The following is a 16930-nucleotide window of genomic DNA, read 5'->3' as shown; positions in this document are numbered from 1 at the left end:
CAAGTAGTCTTCTCCACTCTTATATATCTTTCATTGCCAGCATTGGTTTTCTCGGTTGCCCAGTTCTTTTCTCTAAGTTTGAGACCGACAAAAGCTTGAGTTCTCTATGACGTTTTGCTTTGATATAGTTTTAATGATGAAAAATAATTGTATTTTGATGATAAAATTATTAATGATAATTATCTTGATGCACCAAATTAAATGAACTCATATTATTTGCCCAAAGTTCTTCATATTGGTTTTCAAGTTTCAAAGAAGTTTGGTCAAAGTATTTTCTAATATAGATGTGTTGTTTATGATTTAGGCGATTGGAAAAATAAAGTATTAAATTTCAATTAAATTTTAAAATATTAGAAAATAAAGTTAAAGGCAAATTTGTAGCATTTGTCGACTAAGTGGCCATGATCTGTCGACTAAATGCCTTCATTCTATCGACTAAGCCTTAGGCTCTGTTGACTCACAGAATCAATGTATTAGTTCTGTCAACAAAAAGTTTCAATCTGTCGACTAATTCTTATATTGTATTGTGATTATGTAGACTAACTCATTTATTTTGTCGATTAAGTCTTGTAATTGGCTTGAATTTGTTGACTAATCATTTTATTATGTCAACAATTTGTGTCTTTGACAACTTCCAACAGCTAGTTTCTCAATCTCCAACGGCTCAAAAATGGTTAGATTTGGGCAAAACTTTTTGAGGTTTATAAATACAAATCAAGGAGATCTTGAGAAGATTAATGGATGAGAATAAAGTGAAAAGAGTTTATAAATAATTTACATCATCTCGATTGTATTTGTGCTTTAATATTTTCTCTCAAATGTTTTGATTTTAATTTGTATCAATTCATTAAGCCTTGTTTTGTATTTTGAGAGATTTTGTAACTAAGAAATTCATCTCTTAAATTCTCTTTTATTGTTGAAATATTATATTTCCTAACTTGTTGTATTAGAGGACTAGTTTTTTAAAGTAAGGGGTTGAAATACTTAACCAGGTGTTAAATGACTTGTTTGTATAAGCAAAAGGTTTATAATTTCTTAATTTTGGACTACAAGGCTTACTTGGTTAAGTAAGAGATTTTAATGAATTGATTGAAAAATCTTTAGTGAGAAACTAAGGTAGTGGACTATGCTTGGTTAAGCTGAACCAGTATAAATCTTTGTATTATTTTATACTTGTGTTCTTTGATATATTTATCTATTCATCATTTCTTTATTCCTCACTTGGTTCACATTTTTATCTTTCTGGTTTTACATTTGTCATTTTACACGTCTTATGTTTTTAAATCACTAAAATCTTAATTGAATAAAAAAGTATTTCAAATTCAAACTAAATTTTTAAATTATAGTATTTCAAACCTAAGACTCTCAAAAATCAAATGAAAAGACAAGGATAATACATCAAGATTTTATTCCATAACCTAAACTTGATTACATGTTGATCATCGTTAATCATTTCTATATTAAGACGAGGGTTATTACCAATTTGCTCTTTAGTTAGTTGGCAAGTTTGATGTACCTAATGTTGAGAGATTGCTTCTCAACTTCCACTAGAAACCCAGAAGCTTCCCATTGCCATTGGTGCTTAAGCATGTGCTTTGTGTTCCAGTTAATTATTCATTCTCAAAAGGTTGGCCAGTCTCTCTCATCTTAATGTAAAATTTTGTTATCTGTTTGTAAAATACTAGCTATACTAATTTAAAAATATTAATCAAACACTAATAAAAATATAAAAAAATAATTACATTAATTTAAAAATACTTCTAAATAGTCCTATAATATTTTCAATCAAGCACTTATTCTCGTTCCAATTCAAATTTAAGCAACTTAATACAATAAAAATAAATAATATTTTGACTGAATCATTGCATTAAAGAAAAAAAAAGCTTGATTGTTACATTATTATTATTATTATTATTATTATTTGGAGAGAATGAGTGGAATGGAAGCATGTGTCTGGTGAGTGGGGGCGAATAGAAGCTCTAATACCACTTTTAGAAATTTATTATCAAAACACCACCTTCGAAAGATAATTCCCATAATACACCCATGGTGAGCTTGAAAGCCGCGGGTGGAGACAGCGGTTTTATCAAAGAAACCCAGAGGTTTTTAAGAATTTAAAATTTATAAATGTTGAGAAGGTGTTATTTTGAAAATTATTTGCAACAGTTGTGCTATAGTGTCCTGAAAGATATTGATGTACAAATTTATCAAAAAATTGTCGGGCGGACTTCAACATTTGTGAGTGTGGGCGAATTTCATCACAGATGAAGTCGAACAGTTCAATTCGGGCGAGTTTCATGTATGATAAAATTTACCTAAATTTTATTTAAATGCACATGCAATAATTTTAAAATAAGAATATTTTTGATATTTTATATCTTTAGTTATCTGTACATTAACTAATTCAAGTAAAGTAAAATAATAAAAGGCGGTAGTTTGAGAATCAATTTTGATACAAAGTGGTATTTTTGGCAATTACTGGTTGGGCGAACCAGATGGGTCTTTCGTCCAATCAGATTCTTTAAACCTGTCGAGTCTCAGCCGCATTGGATCTATCCTCCATCGTTCTATAATTTTTGTTTCCTTCCAAAATAATCCACCGACACCAGTCCAGTGGTTTTGTAACAGCCGCATTATATATTTGGTTGAGAGATCACTCTTAGCCCACGTGAAATGACATAAATACCCTCCATTTTCCACTCTATTTCCCCCTTTTGGTACAACCTGCTCGTGCTTAACCAGAAGCTTTCCCATCCGTGTGATGTAGGATCCCAGGGTTTTCTACAATCCCACGAACCGCAAGATTTTTCCTTTCTTCTTACTTCTCTCGGTCTCATATTGTGTTGCTTAAACATTGTCTGGTTCCTTGAGTTGGTCCAGCAGCTAAGTTTCTGGTCTTGTATTCAAGTATGTTTTTCTGGTTCTGATCTGACATTTGTATTGGTTTTATGGACTTCATTTTTCGCTGTTGTTTGTCGTGACAGTTGAGTTTGCTTTTTTGCAAGTGTAGAGGCAGTTGGGATGTGTATGAGATGGTGGGTGGATTAAATTTGAGTTTAATTGACTACTTGAGGAGCTGTGCGAAGAGGGTTTTGGGTTTTGGCAATCCAGTTGCTGGGGGTCATTGCAAGAGTTGGGTTTTTCAGTCATTCAATGGGCTCACTATAGTCGGTTCCTTTTTGTGCTTTGTTTTGGCCATGGTTTGTGGTTTTGTGTATGTGTTCCCAGTTTCTCGTGCAGTTGTCGATAATTATGGGCCTTCTGAGTCCAGTGATTTGACTTATGGGACTCCTGATCGCACTGATATGAGTGGTGAATGCAATGTTTATGATGGGAGATGGGTGCCTGATGAGAGTTACCCTTTATACAATGCATCAGAGTGTCCTTTCGCTGAACGGGGCTTTAATTGTTTGGCAAATGGGCGGAAGGACAAAGGGTATCTTAAATGGAGGTGGAAGCCGAAGGATTGTGATATTTCAAGGTTTAATGTTGAGATTGTTTTGGAAAGACTTCGTGGGAAACGGGTTGTATTTGTTGGTGATTCTTTGAGTAGAACTCAATGGGAGTCTATGATATGTATGCTCATGACTGGTGTGAAGGACAAGAGGAGTGTGTATGAAGTTAATGGGAATAAGATAACCAAGAGGATTAGGCATTTAGGCGTTCGGTTTAGTTCATTCAATTTTACTGTAGAGTTTTACCGTTCAGTTTTCTTGGTGCAGCCTGGCTCTGTACCTAAACGTGCACCAAAGAGGGTTAAATCAACACTTAAACTTGATGTGCTGGATGATATCAGCAAAGAGTGGATTGATTCTGATGTTTTGATATTTAATTCTGGGCATTGGTGGACACCAGGGAAGCTTTTCGAAATGTGAGTTCTCTAGTTTCTGTAGATTGCTTGCAAAGTAGTACTTCATGATTCTGTGCTTAAAACTATTTTTGAGTTGATGTGCCATGTTGTGCTGAATTGATGTTATATGTTGATGTTAATATCTGTCCTAATTGCGAGATTTGCAATCATCTTAACCCTTCTCTATGATTTGAGCCCTCCAATGAATTGAAGTTTCACCAGCCTTATTATGTGACATAGGACCTTTTAAGTTCTACTGATGTCTAACAGCAGAAACAAAATGGGTAGTATGAGCACATTCGTCTTCCTGTACTAATTATAAATTATTTTATCATTTAAATTTTTCATAGAGTTATTGCATTTCTTATATATGCAGGGGTGGAGGGTGACATTTATTATTTGTGGGGGGGGGGGGGGGTCCAAAGAGTTAAATGTTTAAATTATTATGTTACCCTCAACTGCCTCAGTGTGTATAATCCATGTACCCCACATTGATCCAAAATTATGAGTACCAGTAAAACTGTTTAACCTAAACATAGAGACCAAACATTCGAATTTTTCAATGCAATCTAGTGTCTAATTTATTAAGGGTTCTTTATCAAACTTTTCATACAACAACAGCAATATCAAGGCTTAATCCCACTAGGTGGGTTATCTTTTGTCTAAAATTCATGATGTAAGATCCTGCTATTTCTACATTACTTATTCATTACCTAAAACAACCTCCTCTTTTATCCAAGTTTGGGACCAGTAGTGGATTAGAGAAATACCTCAACATTATAAGTATTAAGGGGATTACACAAACCCATGAGCGGATTTATGGTTCTCTATTACGCTTTCCAAAAGTTAGTCTAAAATTCATGATATAAGATCTGGCTATTTCTACATTACTTATTACCTAAAACAACCCTCCTCTTTTATCCAAGATTGGGACCAGTAGTGAATAAGAGAAATGCCTCAACATTATAAGTATTAAGGGGATTACACAAACCCATGAGCGGATTTATAGTTCTCTATTAAGCTTTCCAAAAGTTTCAAATTTTAAACTGCTGGCTTCTGCTTCTATGAAGTAAGTCACTGCTTTCTCCTTTTAATTATGTGGATTGCTCCTAATATGATTGTTCAGACAGGGGTTGCTATTTCCAGGATGGTGGAAGGATGAAGCTCGGAATGCCAATTACTGCTGCCTTTGAAACAGCATTATCCACTTGGGCATCCTGGATTGAGAATATGGTAGACACAAATAGGACACGAGTATTCTTTCGGACTTTTGAGTCCTCACATTGGAGGTGCGTTTCATGAATTTCACTGCCTACGTGCACTGAATTTCATAATTTAACAGCCTTATCATAACCAATGTTTTTTGGCTGCTAAAGTGGATACCACAACTATGAATCCAACATTGGAGGTGCAGTAAATATTATTCATAAGCAAAAAAATTCGCCATTCTCTCTCTTCCTGTTATAATTTACATTGCACATCAGTTCAGTGTAAAACCCCTGCAACTGCTAGCTTTCTTCTTATATGTGCAACTATGTCCGCATGATAGTTGACTGATATTGATGCTCATATCTATAGTAGTGGTCGAACACGGCAGACGTGCAAAGTAACTCGACGGCCTTCATCAAAAATCAAAGGCAAGGAGCGAAGCCCGTTCTCAGACATCATACTGAATGTGGTGAAGAATTTGTCAGTTCCAGTAGAGGTACTTCATGTTACTCCCATGAGTGCACTCCGAAGGGATGCACATGTGGGTACCTGGAGTGACAATCCATCAGTCCCTGATTGTAGCCATTGGTGCTTGCCTGGTCTGCCTGATACGTGGAATGAACTTATTTTCTCTTATCTGCTTCCAGAGCAGAGGCTTTCCCTTCGTTGAAGTGGTAACTTTTTTGTAAGTAAATCCTTTTCACTTCTTATATGATATATGATCTCTTTCTGTTGTTCCTTTTGACATGTATGCACTGTTTTTGAGCTCATCTGTCACTTAAATAGGAAATGAAATTATCCTAGTAGGAGAAAACAGTTGAGAAGCAAAGAAACCCCATCCCCAATTAGGGATGACTAGACTGTATATATATCACTCTATATTACAACAGAGAACAATATATATATAATATATATACACCATAGGTCAGTTTCCTGACATATATGAAGACAAAGTTTCCTAATTCTCTTAACAATCCTCTAGTTTCAAACTATTCCCCTGCTTTGGCTGATGTTTTGAGATGTAAATTTATTCAAAAAGTACCTCTAGTTTTATCCCCTTGATAGTTGCTTGCAACCCCGTAGTTTCTAGCTACCTTGTTCCATGGGCTAGCCACATTTTGTTTTTGTTTTTTGGGGGGTCAAAAATTAAAAAAAAAATGCAAATGAATCATTAGTCAATCATTACTTTTATCTGGTCAAGGTCTTCTGTTCGCATACCTATTATCACTTACTTTTAGCTGATGAAAGCCACCATTGCCTCACTTCTCTGCCTTTGCCCCATAATCTGTTGGCATTTAAACTTGCATGGGAAACAAAGGGCAGAGAATGAATCTGGAATAAAGGAGAACGGGGAGCTTTGCATGGGAAGAGATTGACATGATGAACCAGATTCTTGGAGGATGAAATTAAGAAAACCCTTGGAATTTCAACGCAGTCTGTTGTGCTATCCAAGTAGAAGATAAGATTTATTATTTTGTATTTATTTCTGTTTAATGTTTTTCCTATAAATAGGCTTTGTTTTCAATCATTCGAGATAAGCCATTGAGAAATAGAAAACAATTTTCAGCTTCATTGAGTCTGATGACACACACAAAGTGTTTGTGATAGTGGGAGAGGAGTGACAACTTACTCCAACAGGTGGTATAAGAGCTGTGGAAGGTCCAGCAAGATCTTGAAGTCGTTGTTTACCCCAGACAGATTTCAAAAAAATTAAAATGCTTTCTCAATAAAAGCCTTAGTAGAAGAGGTGAAGCTTCGGAAGTTTAAAGATTCGGAAGTCTTGAGTAGTTTGAAGCCTCCTGAGCTTCAAAAGTTGCTAGGTGAAAGAAAGTGAGTTTTTGCCTCAGTAAATGTGTAATTGCAGAAGATATTTTGAATATTAGTGGAGGAAGTAAGAATTCAAAAAGGAAGAAGTGGAGTCACGTGGCAGCAAGTGTGGTTCTGCATTTGGTGTTGGTGGTTGTGCTTGAAAAGTAAAAAATGGCTATAAGTGGGTTTCCACCTCCAAAACTCATGAAGCAAATTTATAATATTTGGTGTGACTGCACTCTCACCCTGCAATTAAAACACAAAACAAAACACAATAAAAATTTTATATTGTTTTGTTTATTTAGGTGAGATGTTTATACTCGTCAGTGTATAAGTGCAATTGTAGTCCAAATTTAAATTTATACTTTTTGGATGAGTTCAGGTCGTCCACTGAGAGATTTATTTATGGCAAAAGAAAAAGAATGTCACACACGCACACGCATTTAGATGGATTGGTAACAAGATTTTTTATGATTTTTTAGATAACAGATACTAGAAAATAAAGCAAGGTAGAAGTTGAAATAAATACTTAATGTGAGGATATAAAATTAGATAGCACTTGAGTTAAGACAATTTCAGCACCAACCCGTTGATTCTCAAATTTTAGTAGATAAGGTTAGTAACATTAATTTAATTTCAAATATGAGGGTTTGTTACTAAATGCAATTAGAGATGATGATAGTTCTAGTTTAAGCAATCCCCATACATGATATGCGGGATTCTAATTTAAGCAATTACCATAAATCCAATTACAATTAATATACAAAACAACTAAATTAATCATCCGGGTTTGGGTATGATAGCGTTTCCAGTTCTAGTAACTCCCATGCGTGACATGAAAGCTCTAAGTTAGGCTTATGCTCCAATCCAAACCTAATGATTTTCCAATAATTAAAACACACTCATGCCGAAATTTAAATTAATGTTACTTATTTAAAGCGCAGCTTTCTTTGGGAATCATTGGCGTTGGACACTGTCCTTGCCTTAACCCAAGATTAGATTTAGCTACTCATTTCCATTTAAAAGTTAATTGACATGAATTTAAATGGCGTAATTTAAATAACAGAATTTAAATGACAAGAATTAAAATAGCAGAAACTAACCAGCCATTTAGGCGGTGGATAATTAAAAGACAAGAATTAAAATTGTAGAAATTTAAAGGCAGAAATTAACCGGCTATTTAGGCGGTGGATAATAAAGTAACAATAAATGACATGAATTTAAAAGAAGAAAGAAAAGAAGTAAGATTACAAGAGAAAACAAGAGAGAGAATAAGAGCAATTCTCTAAGAGAAACTCTAAGAACAAAACTAAACTTTGATTTAAGTAATAACAACCTCCACACAAATGCACCAAAGTGAGCTATTTATAGCCCACAAGATGCAATACAAACCACACAATTCTTCAACTAAACATAATTATATCTAATGGGCACTCACAAAACATTCACCTAACTAATGGAAGAAAATTAGGTAAAAGACAAAAAATACCAAAGACTTTAGGTGGTGGACTACTCATAAGAATACAAAAGACTTTAGGTAGTAAATCACTTGTAAAAAAAATACAAAACAAAGAAAATTCTTCTACAAATTGGGCTTTGTTGGGCCTTTGATTGGTCTTGGGCCTTTGGTTGGTCTTGGGCCTTTCTTATGTTGGATTCTATTTGATAGTTGGGCCAAGTGCACTTGAAACATCATCTAGACTCCATAGTTTGCTCATGAATTTGAGCAACAATAATGGGTAATCCAACGTCTTCGATTTATGCCCCTAATTAATTGTAGAAGTCAACTTCCTTGCTTCATCTTGTAATAATATGTAATGCAAATAATTATTTATTTTAAGCATAAATATAAAGCCAAAATGGGGATATAATTCATTAAGATTTAGGAAATATTGATCTCTCATCAATGTGTCCAAATGAAGGCGCTTTTAGAATCACTTGATGCATGAGAGTTGGTCCAAGATGGCTATGATGAGCCAGCTAATGTTGAAGTTGAAGCTGCCTTAAATCAAGAGGAAAGAAGGAGCTTAAAATTCTTGGAAAAAGGACAAAAAGGCACCATACACAATCTGTTAGAATTATTAGTATTATTGTATATTATAATTATTGTATGTGTGTTTATTTGTAATTTGATTAAGCTTATAGGTGTTTAAGGCCTATTATGCCTATTATAAATAAGAAACTAAGAGAGGCTAGTCTCTTAGGTTTTTTTTTTTTTTCTCCTAATTATTTTTTCACATGGTATCAGAGCCAACCCTTGGTTGGGGGACTATCCTCGGTTGTGGTCATGGACTAGTACCCTGCCTGATTACTTGGGCATGTATTGGAGAAGTTTCGGCGTGGGGGGGAGTGTGAGAATCCCACATCACCACGAGTGAGAAAAAAAACCTTTGCCGTTGCTGTGTATCTTGTTCCAACAACCTTCAAACCCCAGCCATCATCGTCACCGTCACTGCCTATACTAGAACCCCACTGTCCGCCACCACCCTAGGGTTCGCCGCCATCAAATCGGTCGACCGCCGAAGAATCATCGTCGCCGAACCACCCATGTGCTGCCTCTGCCTCCATGCACTGACGCATGACAGTGTGTTCGTTAGTTGTTTTCCTCTAGCTTCTCTAGATCTAACCTTCGACATCCCCAAAAGCTACTTTCGGTGTCGAAGTCCTCGCTATGTCTAATTTCAGTGACGCAATTTCTACCGGCGCTACACCCGCTCCAGTTTTTTCTATTGCCCCTGCTGCCTCTCAATCATTTACTGTCTCCAATCTTGGGATGACCAATATTACCACTGTCAAGTTTAGGGTCTGCCAGTTATCTCTCGTGGGTAGTCTCTGTCAAAATGTGGTTCAAAGGGCAAGGTCAAGCGAATCATCTTACCACAAAGGCTGAAAGTGTGTCAGAAGCTAATCAGGGTAGATGAGAACAAGTTGATGCCCAGTTATATAGTCTCTTATGACAGTCTATTGAATCGTCCATCATGCAGCCCTTTTGCCCCTTTAAAACTTGTGTAGAAGGAAGCTAAAGAGTATTATACAAACGACATCTAATGTTTGTACACTGTAGTCTCTAATATCAAGAATCTCAAGCAGGAGTCGTCCATGGAATCTTATCTGGGGCAGGTTTAGGTTCTCATGCAAGAATTTGATGCTCTTCTTCCTCTTACTACGACCCGCACCGAACACATTGATCAACGAGATAAGTTTTTTATGGTTATTGCTCTCTCCGGCCTGAAACCAGAGTATCGGGCTATGACTAATGCAACTTGTGAGCTCACTTGGCTTAAACAACTTCTGCAGAAACTTAAGTTTTGTGAAGTGTCCCCTATGGAACTTGTGTGTGATAATCAGACTGCCTTACACATTGCTTCCAATCCAGTGTTCCATGAGTGGACTAAATATATTAAAATTAATTGTCACTTTATTAGAGAAAAGCTGGTTGAAGGTGTTATTGTTACAGAGTTTGTTAACTCCAACGATCAACTTGCAGATGTTTTCACCAAGTCTAAAGGGTTCTCGAGTGGAATATATTTGTAACAAGTTTGGTGCATATGATATCTATGCTCCAGCTTGAGAGGGAGTATTAGAATTATTAGTGTTATTGTATATTATAATTATTGTGTGTGTGTGTTTATTTGTAATTAAATTAAGCCCATAGGTGTTTAAGACTCATTATGCCTATTATAATTAACAAGTTAAGAGAGATTAGTCTCTTAGATTTTTCTCCCTCCTAATTATTTTCTCACACAATCTATCAAGGAATCAATGAGACGATGTTTGAATTAGTCGTGAAACTTTAAAGAAGCGTGGGATCTACTTAAAAAAAGCCTTCAATGGAGTTGATAAGGTAAAGAAAATCCACCTTCAAACTTTAAAATCTCAATTTGAGACGTCGTGCCAAGAAAGTTTGAAGTTAATGTCCAATTATTTTTCATGAGTAATTGGAATTGTCCCATCAAATGAGAAGAAATGGAGAAGATATCACCAATATTCAGGTCATGGAGAAAATCTTAAGGTCACTAGAGTCAATATCAAATGGTGTCAATAGTTATTGAAAAATCAAATGATTTGGAGCAAATGACCATGGAGTAGCTTATGGGATCACTTCAAGCATATGAGGAGAGATTGAAGGAAGTTGATAAGCCCCTTGAACAAGCAATGCAAACAAACCTGATAGTATAAGGAAAGAAAGTTGAGTCAAGCAAAGGAGGCTCTCAAAGAGGAAAAAGAAATGGTCGAAAAGGAAGAGGTGGTCCATATCAAAGCAAAGAGCAAGGCAGTGAAGGTGAAATTGAAAACTCATCCAATTAAAGAGGATGAGGTCATGGTAAATGAAGAGGCCGTGGATGCCAATCAAATTGGAGTTATGATAAATCTGAGATCTAGGGCTATAATTGTAACAAGTTTGGCCACTATGCTTCAGAGTGTTAGTCTAAGAAGAAAGAAGATGAAGCGAATTTTGTTGATCAAGAGGAAAAGAGAGATGATGGAGTCTTGCTCATGGCCTACAATAATGCGGATCTCGGTGATTCGAGTACTTGGTTTATGGACATGGGTGCATCCAATCATATGTGTGGAAGAAAGTAATTCTTTGTTGAACTCAATGAGGGACATAGTGGCAGTATCACTTTTGGTGATTTGTCACAAAGACCGGTTAACGGAAAATGTAAGATTTTGTTACAAATGAAAAATGGTGATCAAAGGTTCATAGTCAATGTTTACTATGTACCTAACATAAACAACATATTGAGCATGGGGCAATTGTTAGAAAGAGGATAGGATATCGAGATAAGAGATTCTACTCTCTTGATGCGTGACAAGAACAATGTCCTAGTCACCTTTGTGAAGATGGGTAAGAATCGAATGTTTCCACTCTATTTGAGTGTGAGCAGTTCAAAGTGCCTAAAGGCAAATGGTGAAGATGAGTCTACTCTATGGCATCTAAGATATGGGCATCTAAATTTTGAAGCTTTGAAGATCCCAAAGGAGAAAAATATGATGTCTATTTTGCCCAAAATTGATCGCCCCAACAAAAGATGTGAGGTGTGCATCATGGGAAAACAACAAAGAAAGTCTTTCCCAAGCAAAGTCTCAAAAAGAGCATCTCAACACTTGGAGCTAGTACGTGTTGTTAAAGGCGCGCCTAGGTGCAAGGCCCCTCAATGCGCAGCCATCTCGCCTTGCCATGCCCAGGTGAGGCGAGATCTAGCTAGGGGCACCTAGGCTTTTCAGGCGCACATCCATCAGGCGCAACTGATTTTTTAGCATGTTTTATTTTTTAAACATTTTTTTGTTAAAACTTAAAGAAAAAGAAAATAATAAAATACAATATTGAAAAGTCAACAAAACTTAAAAATATCATGCTCCAGCTCATCTGATTTCTATAAGGCCAAGAGACTACACCTCCAAGTCTCCAACTCTCTTACGCAACACTCTCTTCTCTCACGCAACGCAGCAACTACAACTCCTCAAGTTCTTCTCCAGTTTTGATTGAGGTGCTTCACTGCTTCTCCAGGCTAAGGTAACATATCGACAATCCCTGCTTCTTCTTCTTCTTACGCTGCTGGCAGCTGCTAGCCTGCTTCTTCTTCGGCAATCCTTGTTGCTTTTTCTTCTTCTTATTACGCGGTTGCTTCTTAATCTTACGTTGCTGCTATCCTTCTTCTTCTTCTTCTTCTTCTTACGTTGCTGCTATCCTCCTGCTCCTTCTTCTTCCGTTGCTGCTAAACTTCTTCTTCTTCTTCTTCTTCTTACACTGTTTTAAGTCTTTAAGACTGTCAACTTAAAGTTTTAAAACTAACATTTTTTGGTGGGTTTTGCTTAAGTTTAATGACATTTTTAGTACTATTTTGTTGTCTTTTAATTATATATGTCAAATACTAATTTTGTTTTTTATTTGTGGTGTTTAAATGTCGATTCCTTTTTCTGATTTGTTGAAATATAGTAGGATTTAATTTGCTGAAATTTACAGGTATGTCATGAAGTATGTTTATGTTGTGATTTATTTAATATATGTTGAATTCTTGAATTCTCGTCTTGCCTTGCCTTGCGCCTTAGGCTCCAAGACTCTTTGCGCCTTAGTGCGCCTTGGGCCTTTAACAACACTGACTCAAACGTTTGCAAGCCTATCACTCCTACTACTATTGGTGGCAATAGGTATATCCTTGTTTTTACTAATGAATTTTAGTGGCAAGTCATGGGTCTATCTCTTGAAAGAGAAGAGAGAAGTTTTTAATAGGCTAAAGAATTCAAGAACTTGGTTGAGAAGTAAAGTGGATGCCATCTTAATTATTTGTGGACTGATAATGGTGGGAAATACACCTCACGCAAATTTGAAGGGTTTTGCAAGCAAAATGGGATAGTTCATTAGTACACTGCTCTATTCTCCCCATTGAAACGGAGTCGCAAAAAGAAAGAATGGGACCATTCTTAACGTGGTTAGATGCATGCTGAAAGAAAGAGGAGTCTCAAAGGGATTTCAGGGAGATGCAATTGTGTGCACAACACACCTGCTGAATAGGTTTCCCCAAAAAGGATTGGGAATGTTACATTCGATGAGGCATGGAGTACAAGGAAATCAAGGATTGATCATCTTAAAGTCTTTGGTAACATTGCTTACGCCAAAGTACTCAAAGAAAGGATGATGAAGCTTGAATACAAGAGCCAAAGATGCATATTTTTGGGATATGGTGAGAATTCAAGCGGCTACAAGCTCTACAACTGTATTGCTAAAAGGTTGTATGGTCAAGGGATGTTAAGTTCGATGAGGAGCAAATATGGGATTGGAAGGATGAAAAGAAAAAGCAAGTCATATTAGATGAGCAACAAGATCAAACTATTGAAGAAGGATTGCCATCCCAAGTCCAAGGTCACATGGAAGTTGGTGAATCTAGTAATCCAATCCCAAGAAGGACAAGTATTCAAGTTATCTATGACGTTACTCACACTCACAAGATTGAGTTAGATGACGAGTTTGCAATGTTTTGCTTGTTTGCAAGTTGTGATCCATTGACTTTTGAGGAAGCTTGGCAAGAAACAAAATGGAGGAAAGCCATAAAAGAGGAGATACGTGCAATCTACAAAAACAATACTTGGAAGCTTGTTACATACTTCCCAAGGACACAAAGCCATTGATGTCAAGTGGGTGTCCAAGATTAAGAGTAACGCGAAAGGAGAGGTCTAGAAACACAAGGTGAGATTGGTAGTAAAAGGCTATAAGTAAAGTATGGAGGAAGTGTTTGCTCTAGTAACCCGCCTTAACATAGTTATATTAATGATCTCAGTTACAACCCAAAGGAACTAAAAGCTCTTCTAGATGGACGTGAAGTTAGCTTTCCTGAATAGGTATCTTGAAGAAGAGGTATATGTCCTCGAATTTATCTGCAAAGGGCAGGAGGAGAAGGTTTATCGATTGAGAAGAGCTCTATGGGCTTAAGCAAGCTTCAAGATGTCCCTATGAGCATGTCCTATACATGAAGATGGACTCAAAGGTGATGTGGTACTTGTTTGCCTCTATGTAGATGATTTGATATTTACTGGTAATAATTCAAGAAGTCAATGGAAAAGGAGTTTGAGATGACTGATTTGGGACTAATGGCTTACTTCTTAGGAATTGAAGTAAAGCAAGATAACAATGGAAAATTTGTATCACAATCCAAATATGCCCAAGAGATTTTGAAGAAGTTCGCCATGGAAGACTGTCATTTCGTTGGTACTCCAATTGAGTGTGGTGTGAAATTGACCTAGGAAGTTGAAGGAAAGCCGATGAATCCAACCTACTACAAAAGTCTGATTAGGAGTTTGCACTACTTAACATGTACCAAACCAGATATTCTATTTGGAGTTAGACTAGTAAGTCGATGCATGAGGAACCTGAAAGTTCATATTTAAGGGCTACAAAGAGGATTTTGCTCTACATTAGAGGAACAGTCCAATATGGGCTATACTATTTCTCGCAGAACTGGGAGCTTATCGAATATAGTGATGGCGATTGGGCCAGAAGTCCTGATGATTAAAAGAGTACTACAGGTTATGTGTTCTATTTTGGAGGGATTGCTTTTACATGGTCATTGAAGAAGCAGTCTATAGTCCCTTTTTCAACTTGTGAAGCTGGTATATTGCAGGAGCATCGTGTGCATGTTATGTGGTTTGGTTATGAAGGTTATTGAAAGAGTTAAAGTTGGAGCAAGAAGGTTCAACAAAGTTACATGTTGATAACAAGTCAACTATTGTTGTAGCTAAGAATTCGGTTCATCATGAGAGGTCAAAGCATATTGATATTTGGTTCCATTTTATTTGAAAACAAATCAAGGCTAAGGAGATTGAGCTAGTGCATGAAGACAACCAATCAAGTCGCAAACATATTCACTAAGCCATTGAGGATTGAAGCACTTGAGCATCTCCAAAGCAAACTTGGAATTGCTGAGCAAAGTAAGCTTTAGGTTGTCAAAGGTGCAGGTTTAAGAGGGGGAGAATGTTGGCATTTAAACTTGCATGGGAATCAAAGGGTGGAGAATGAATCTAGAAGAATGGAGAATAAGGAGCTTTGCGTGGACAGAGATTGACACAATGAACCAGTTTCTTAGAGGATGAAATGGAGACCACCCTTGGAATTTCTATGCAGTTGTCATGTTCCTAGGGTTTACCTAGGACTAAGAATGGAATTAAGGAATAAATCGAGAGTGACAGAATAGAAAAGGAGGGAAAATCCAGGAGGAGGAGGGAGAATTCAAAAGAATGGAGGAATTTAGATAATCGAGAGAGATAAATAGAATTCAAATTCATTCATATGCTACCTATTCTCCACTTCTTTAGCCTATTTGTAGGCTGTTATATCCTTTCAGTTAATAATAAATTGAAAGTACAATACCACCACAACCTAAGGTACAACAAAGGAAAAATATGTGTAATAGAACAATCACTTCTATGCCCTTGGAGTCATGATAATTCCCACCTCTTTGAGAAAGTTCTTGTCCTCAAGAAATTATAGCTATTGACCATGGTTTTTCATCCAATCCCTGCCTTCGCAATCTGATTGATTTTTCTTTCTTTCTTTCTTCGCTCTTATGTTCTTTTGCTTTTTCTTTCCCTGTAGACATGAACTGTAGACCTTAAGGATCTCCATGTCAAAGCTCCCTTCTCTAGTGTCAAAACTCTCGAACCATATGGCAACAACCTTCTTTTCTATCATCTTCTGAACCATATGGCTTTTCTCCTGTTTAGTTAGTTTCAACAGCTCCTTTTCTACTAGCGCCATCACTCGTAACTGGTCTACACCATTTACAGCATGACTGTCACATTGTTCAAGATAAAAAACACTCAAAGCGGCAATAGGACTGTGCAAGTCCTTAGCCTCCAGCTTCTTTCTTTCGTCCAAGTCCTCGTTGCATGCTTGTCTCTTATTAGCGCATGGAAGCTATCTTCATTGCCATCATCATCTTTCAATGCTACTTCATCAGCTTCCTTCAAATATAAAATGTGATCCTTACTGATATCCTTATCCATTCTCTTTTCTTTGCTGGAGTCTTTAGTTACAACTAGCCGATCCAACTCTAATCCAAGAAAGTATCTAAGTTCTCCAAGATCTTTTACCATGAATTCAGTTGAAGTCTCTCATTGAGTATTGCATGTTTTCTTGACTCATTCTTCTTCACAAACAATGTGAGATTAGCTTGTCTTTGGTTGTATCCAAGACCCTTCATAATAGTGTTGAACTTTGTAAACCAAGCTCGAGGTGATTGTTTCAAACCATAAGGAGCCTTTTTTAACAGTGAGGTCAAGAATCGTTTCATCGAAGGACAATAGCACGTATAGCCCTTTTGTGTGGAGGAGTAACCAAGAAAGACACATTTGAGGGCTTTAGGATCAAACTTGCCTTGATTGGGTTGAACATTATGGACAAATACCACACATCCAAACACACGAGGTTCAAGAGAATTATGAACCTGAGAGGAAAGAAAAATAGATAACAATGCATTGAGGGGTGATTGGTATTGAAAGACTTTGGAGGGAACACGGTAGACAAGAAATGCTGATGTAAGAATGGCTTCATCCCAAAAGGAGTGT

General features: G+C 36.6%; 1 protein-coding gene across 6 annotated transcripts in view; it reads left to right on the top strand.

The window, feature by feature from the left end:
* Positions 1–2681: 2681 nt before the first annotated feature.
* The window catches only part of LOC127807574 (protein trichome berefringence-like 7), a 28401-nt gene continuing 14152 nt past the window's right edge, over positions 2682–16930 (top strand). For 2 of the 6 annotated variants that reach the window (XM_052345545.1, XM_052345546.1), the window contains exons 1-3: positions 2684–3871; positions 4981–5139; positions 5429–5733. In XM_052345545.1, coding sequence (XP_052201505.1) covers positions 3033–3871; positions 4981–5139; positions 5429–5729 — 1299 coding nt within the window. In that variant the 5' untranslated portion in view covers positions 2684–3032 and the 3' untranslated portion in view covers positions 5730–5733. Of the gene's footprint in view, positions 3872–4980; positions 5140–5428; positions 5745–16930 lie in introns of all 6 variants that reach the window. The other 4 variants (XM_052345547.1, XM_052345548.1, XM_052345544.1 and 1 more) reach the window with 4 other exon arrangements.

The sequence above is a fragment of the Diospyros lotus genome, chromosome 8 (genome assembly GCF_014633365.1).
Source record: "Diospyros lotus cultivar Yz01 chromosome 8, ASM1463336v1, whole genome shotgun sequence".
NCBI classification, from domain to species: Eukaryota; Viridiplantae; Streptophyta; class Magnoliopsida; order Ericales; family Ebenaceae; genus Diospyros; species Diospyros lotus.
This window is presented reverse-complemented; position numbering and strand designations above follow the sequence as displayed.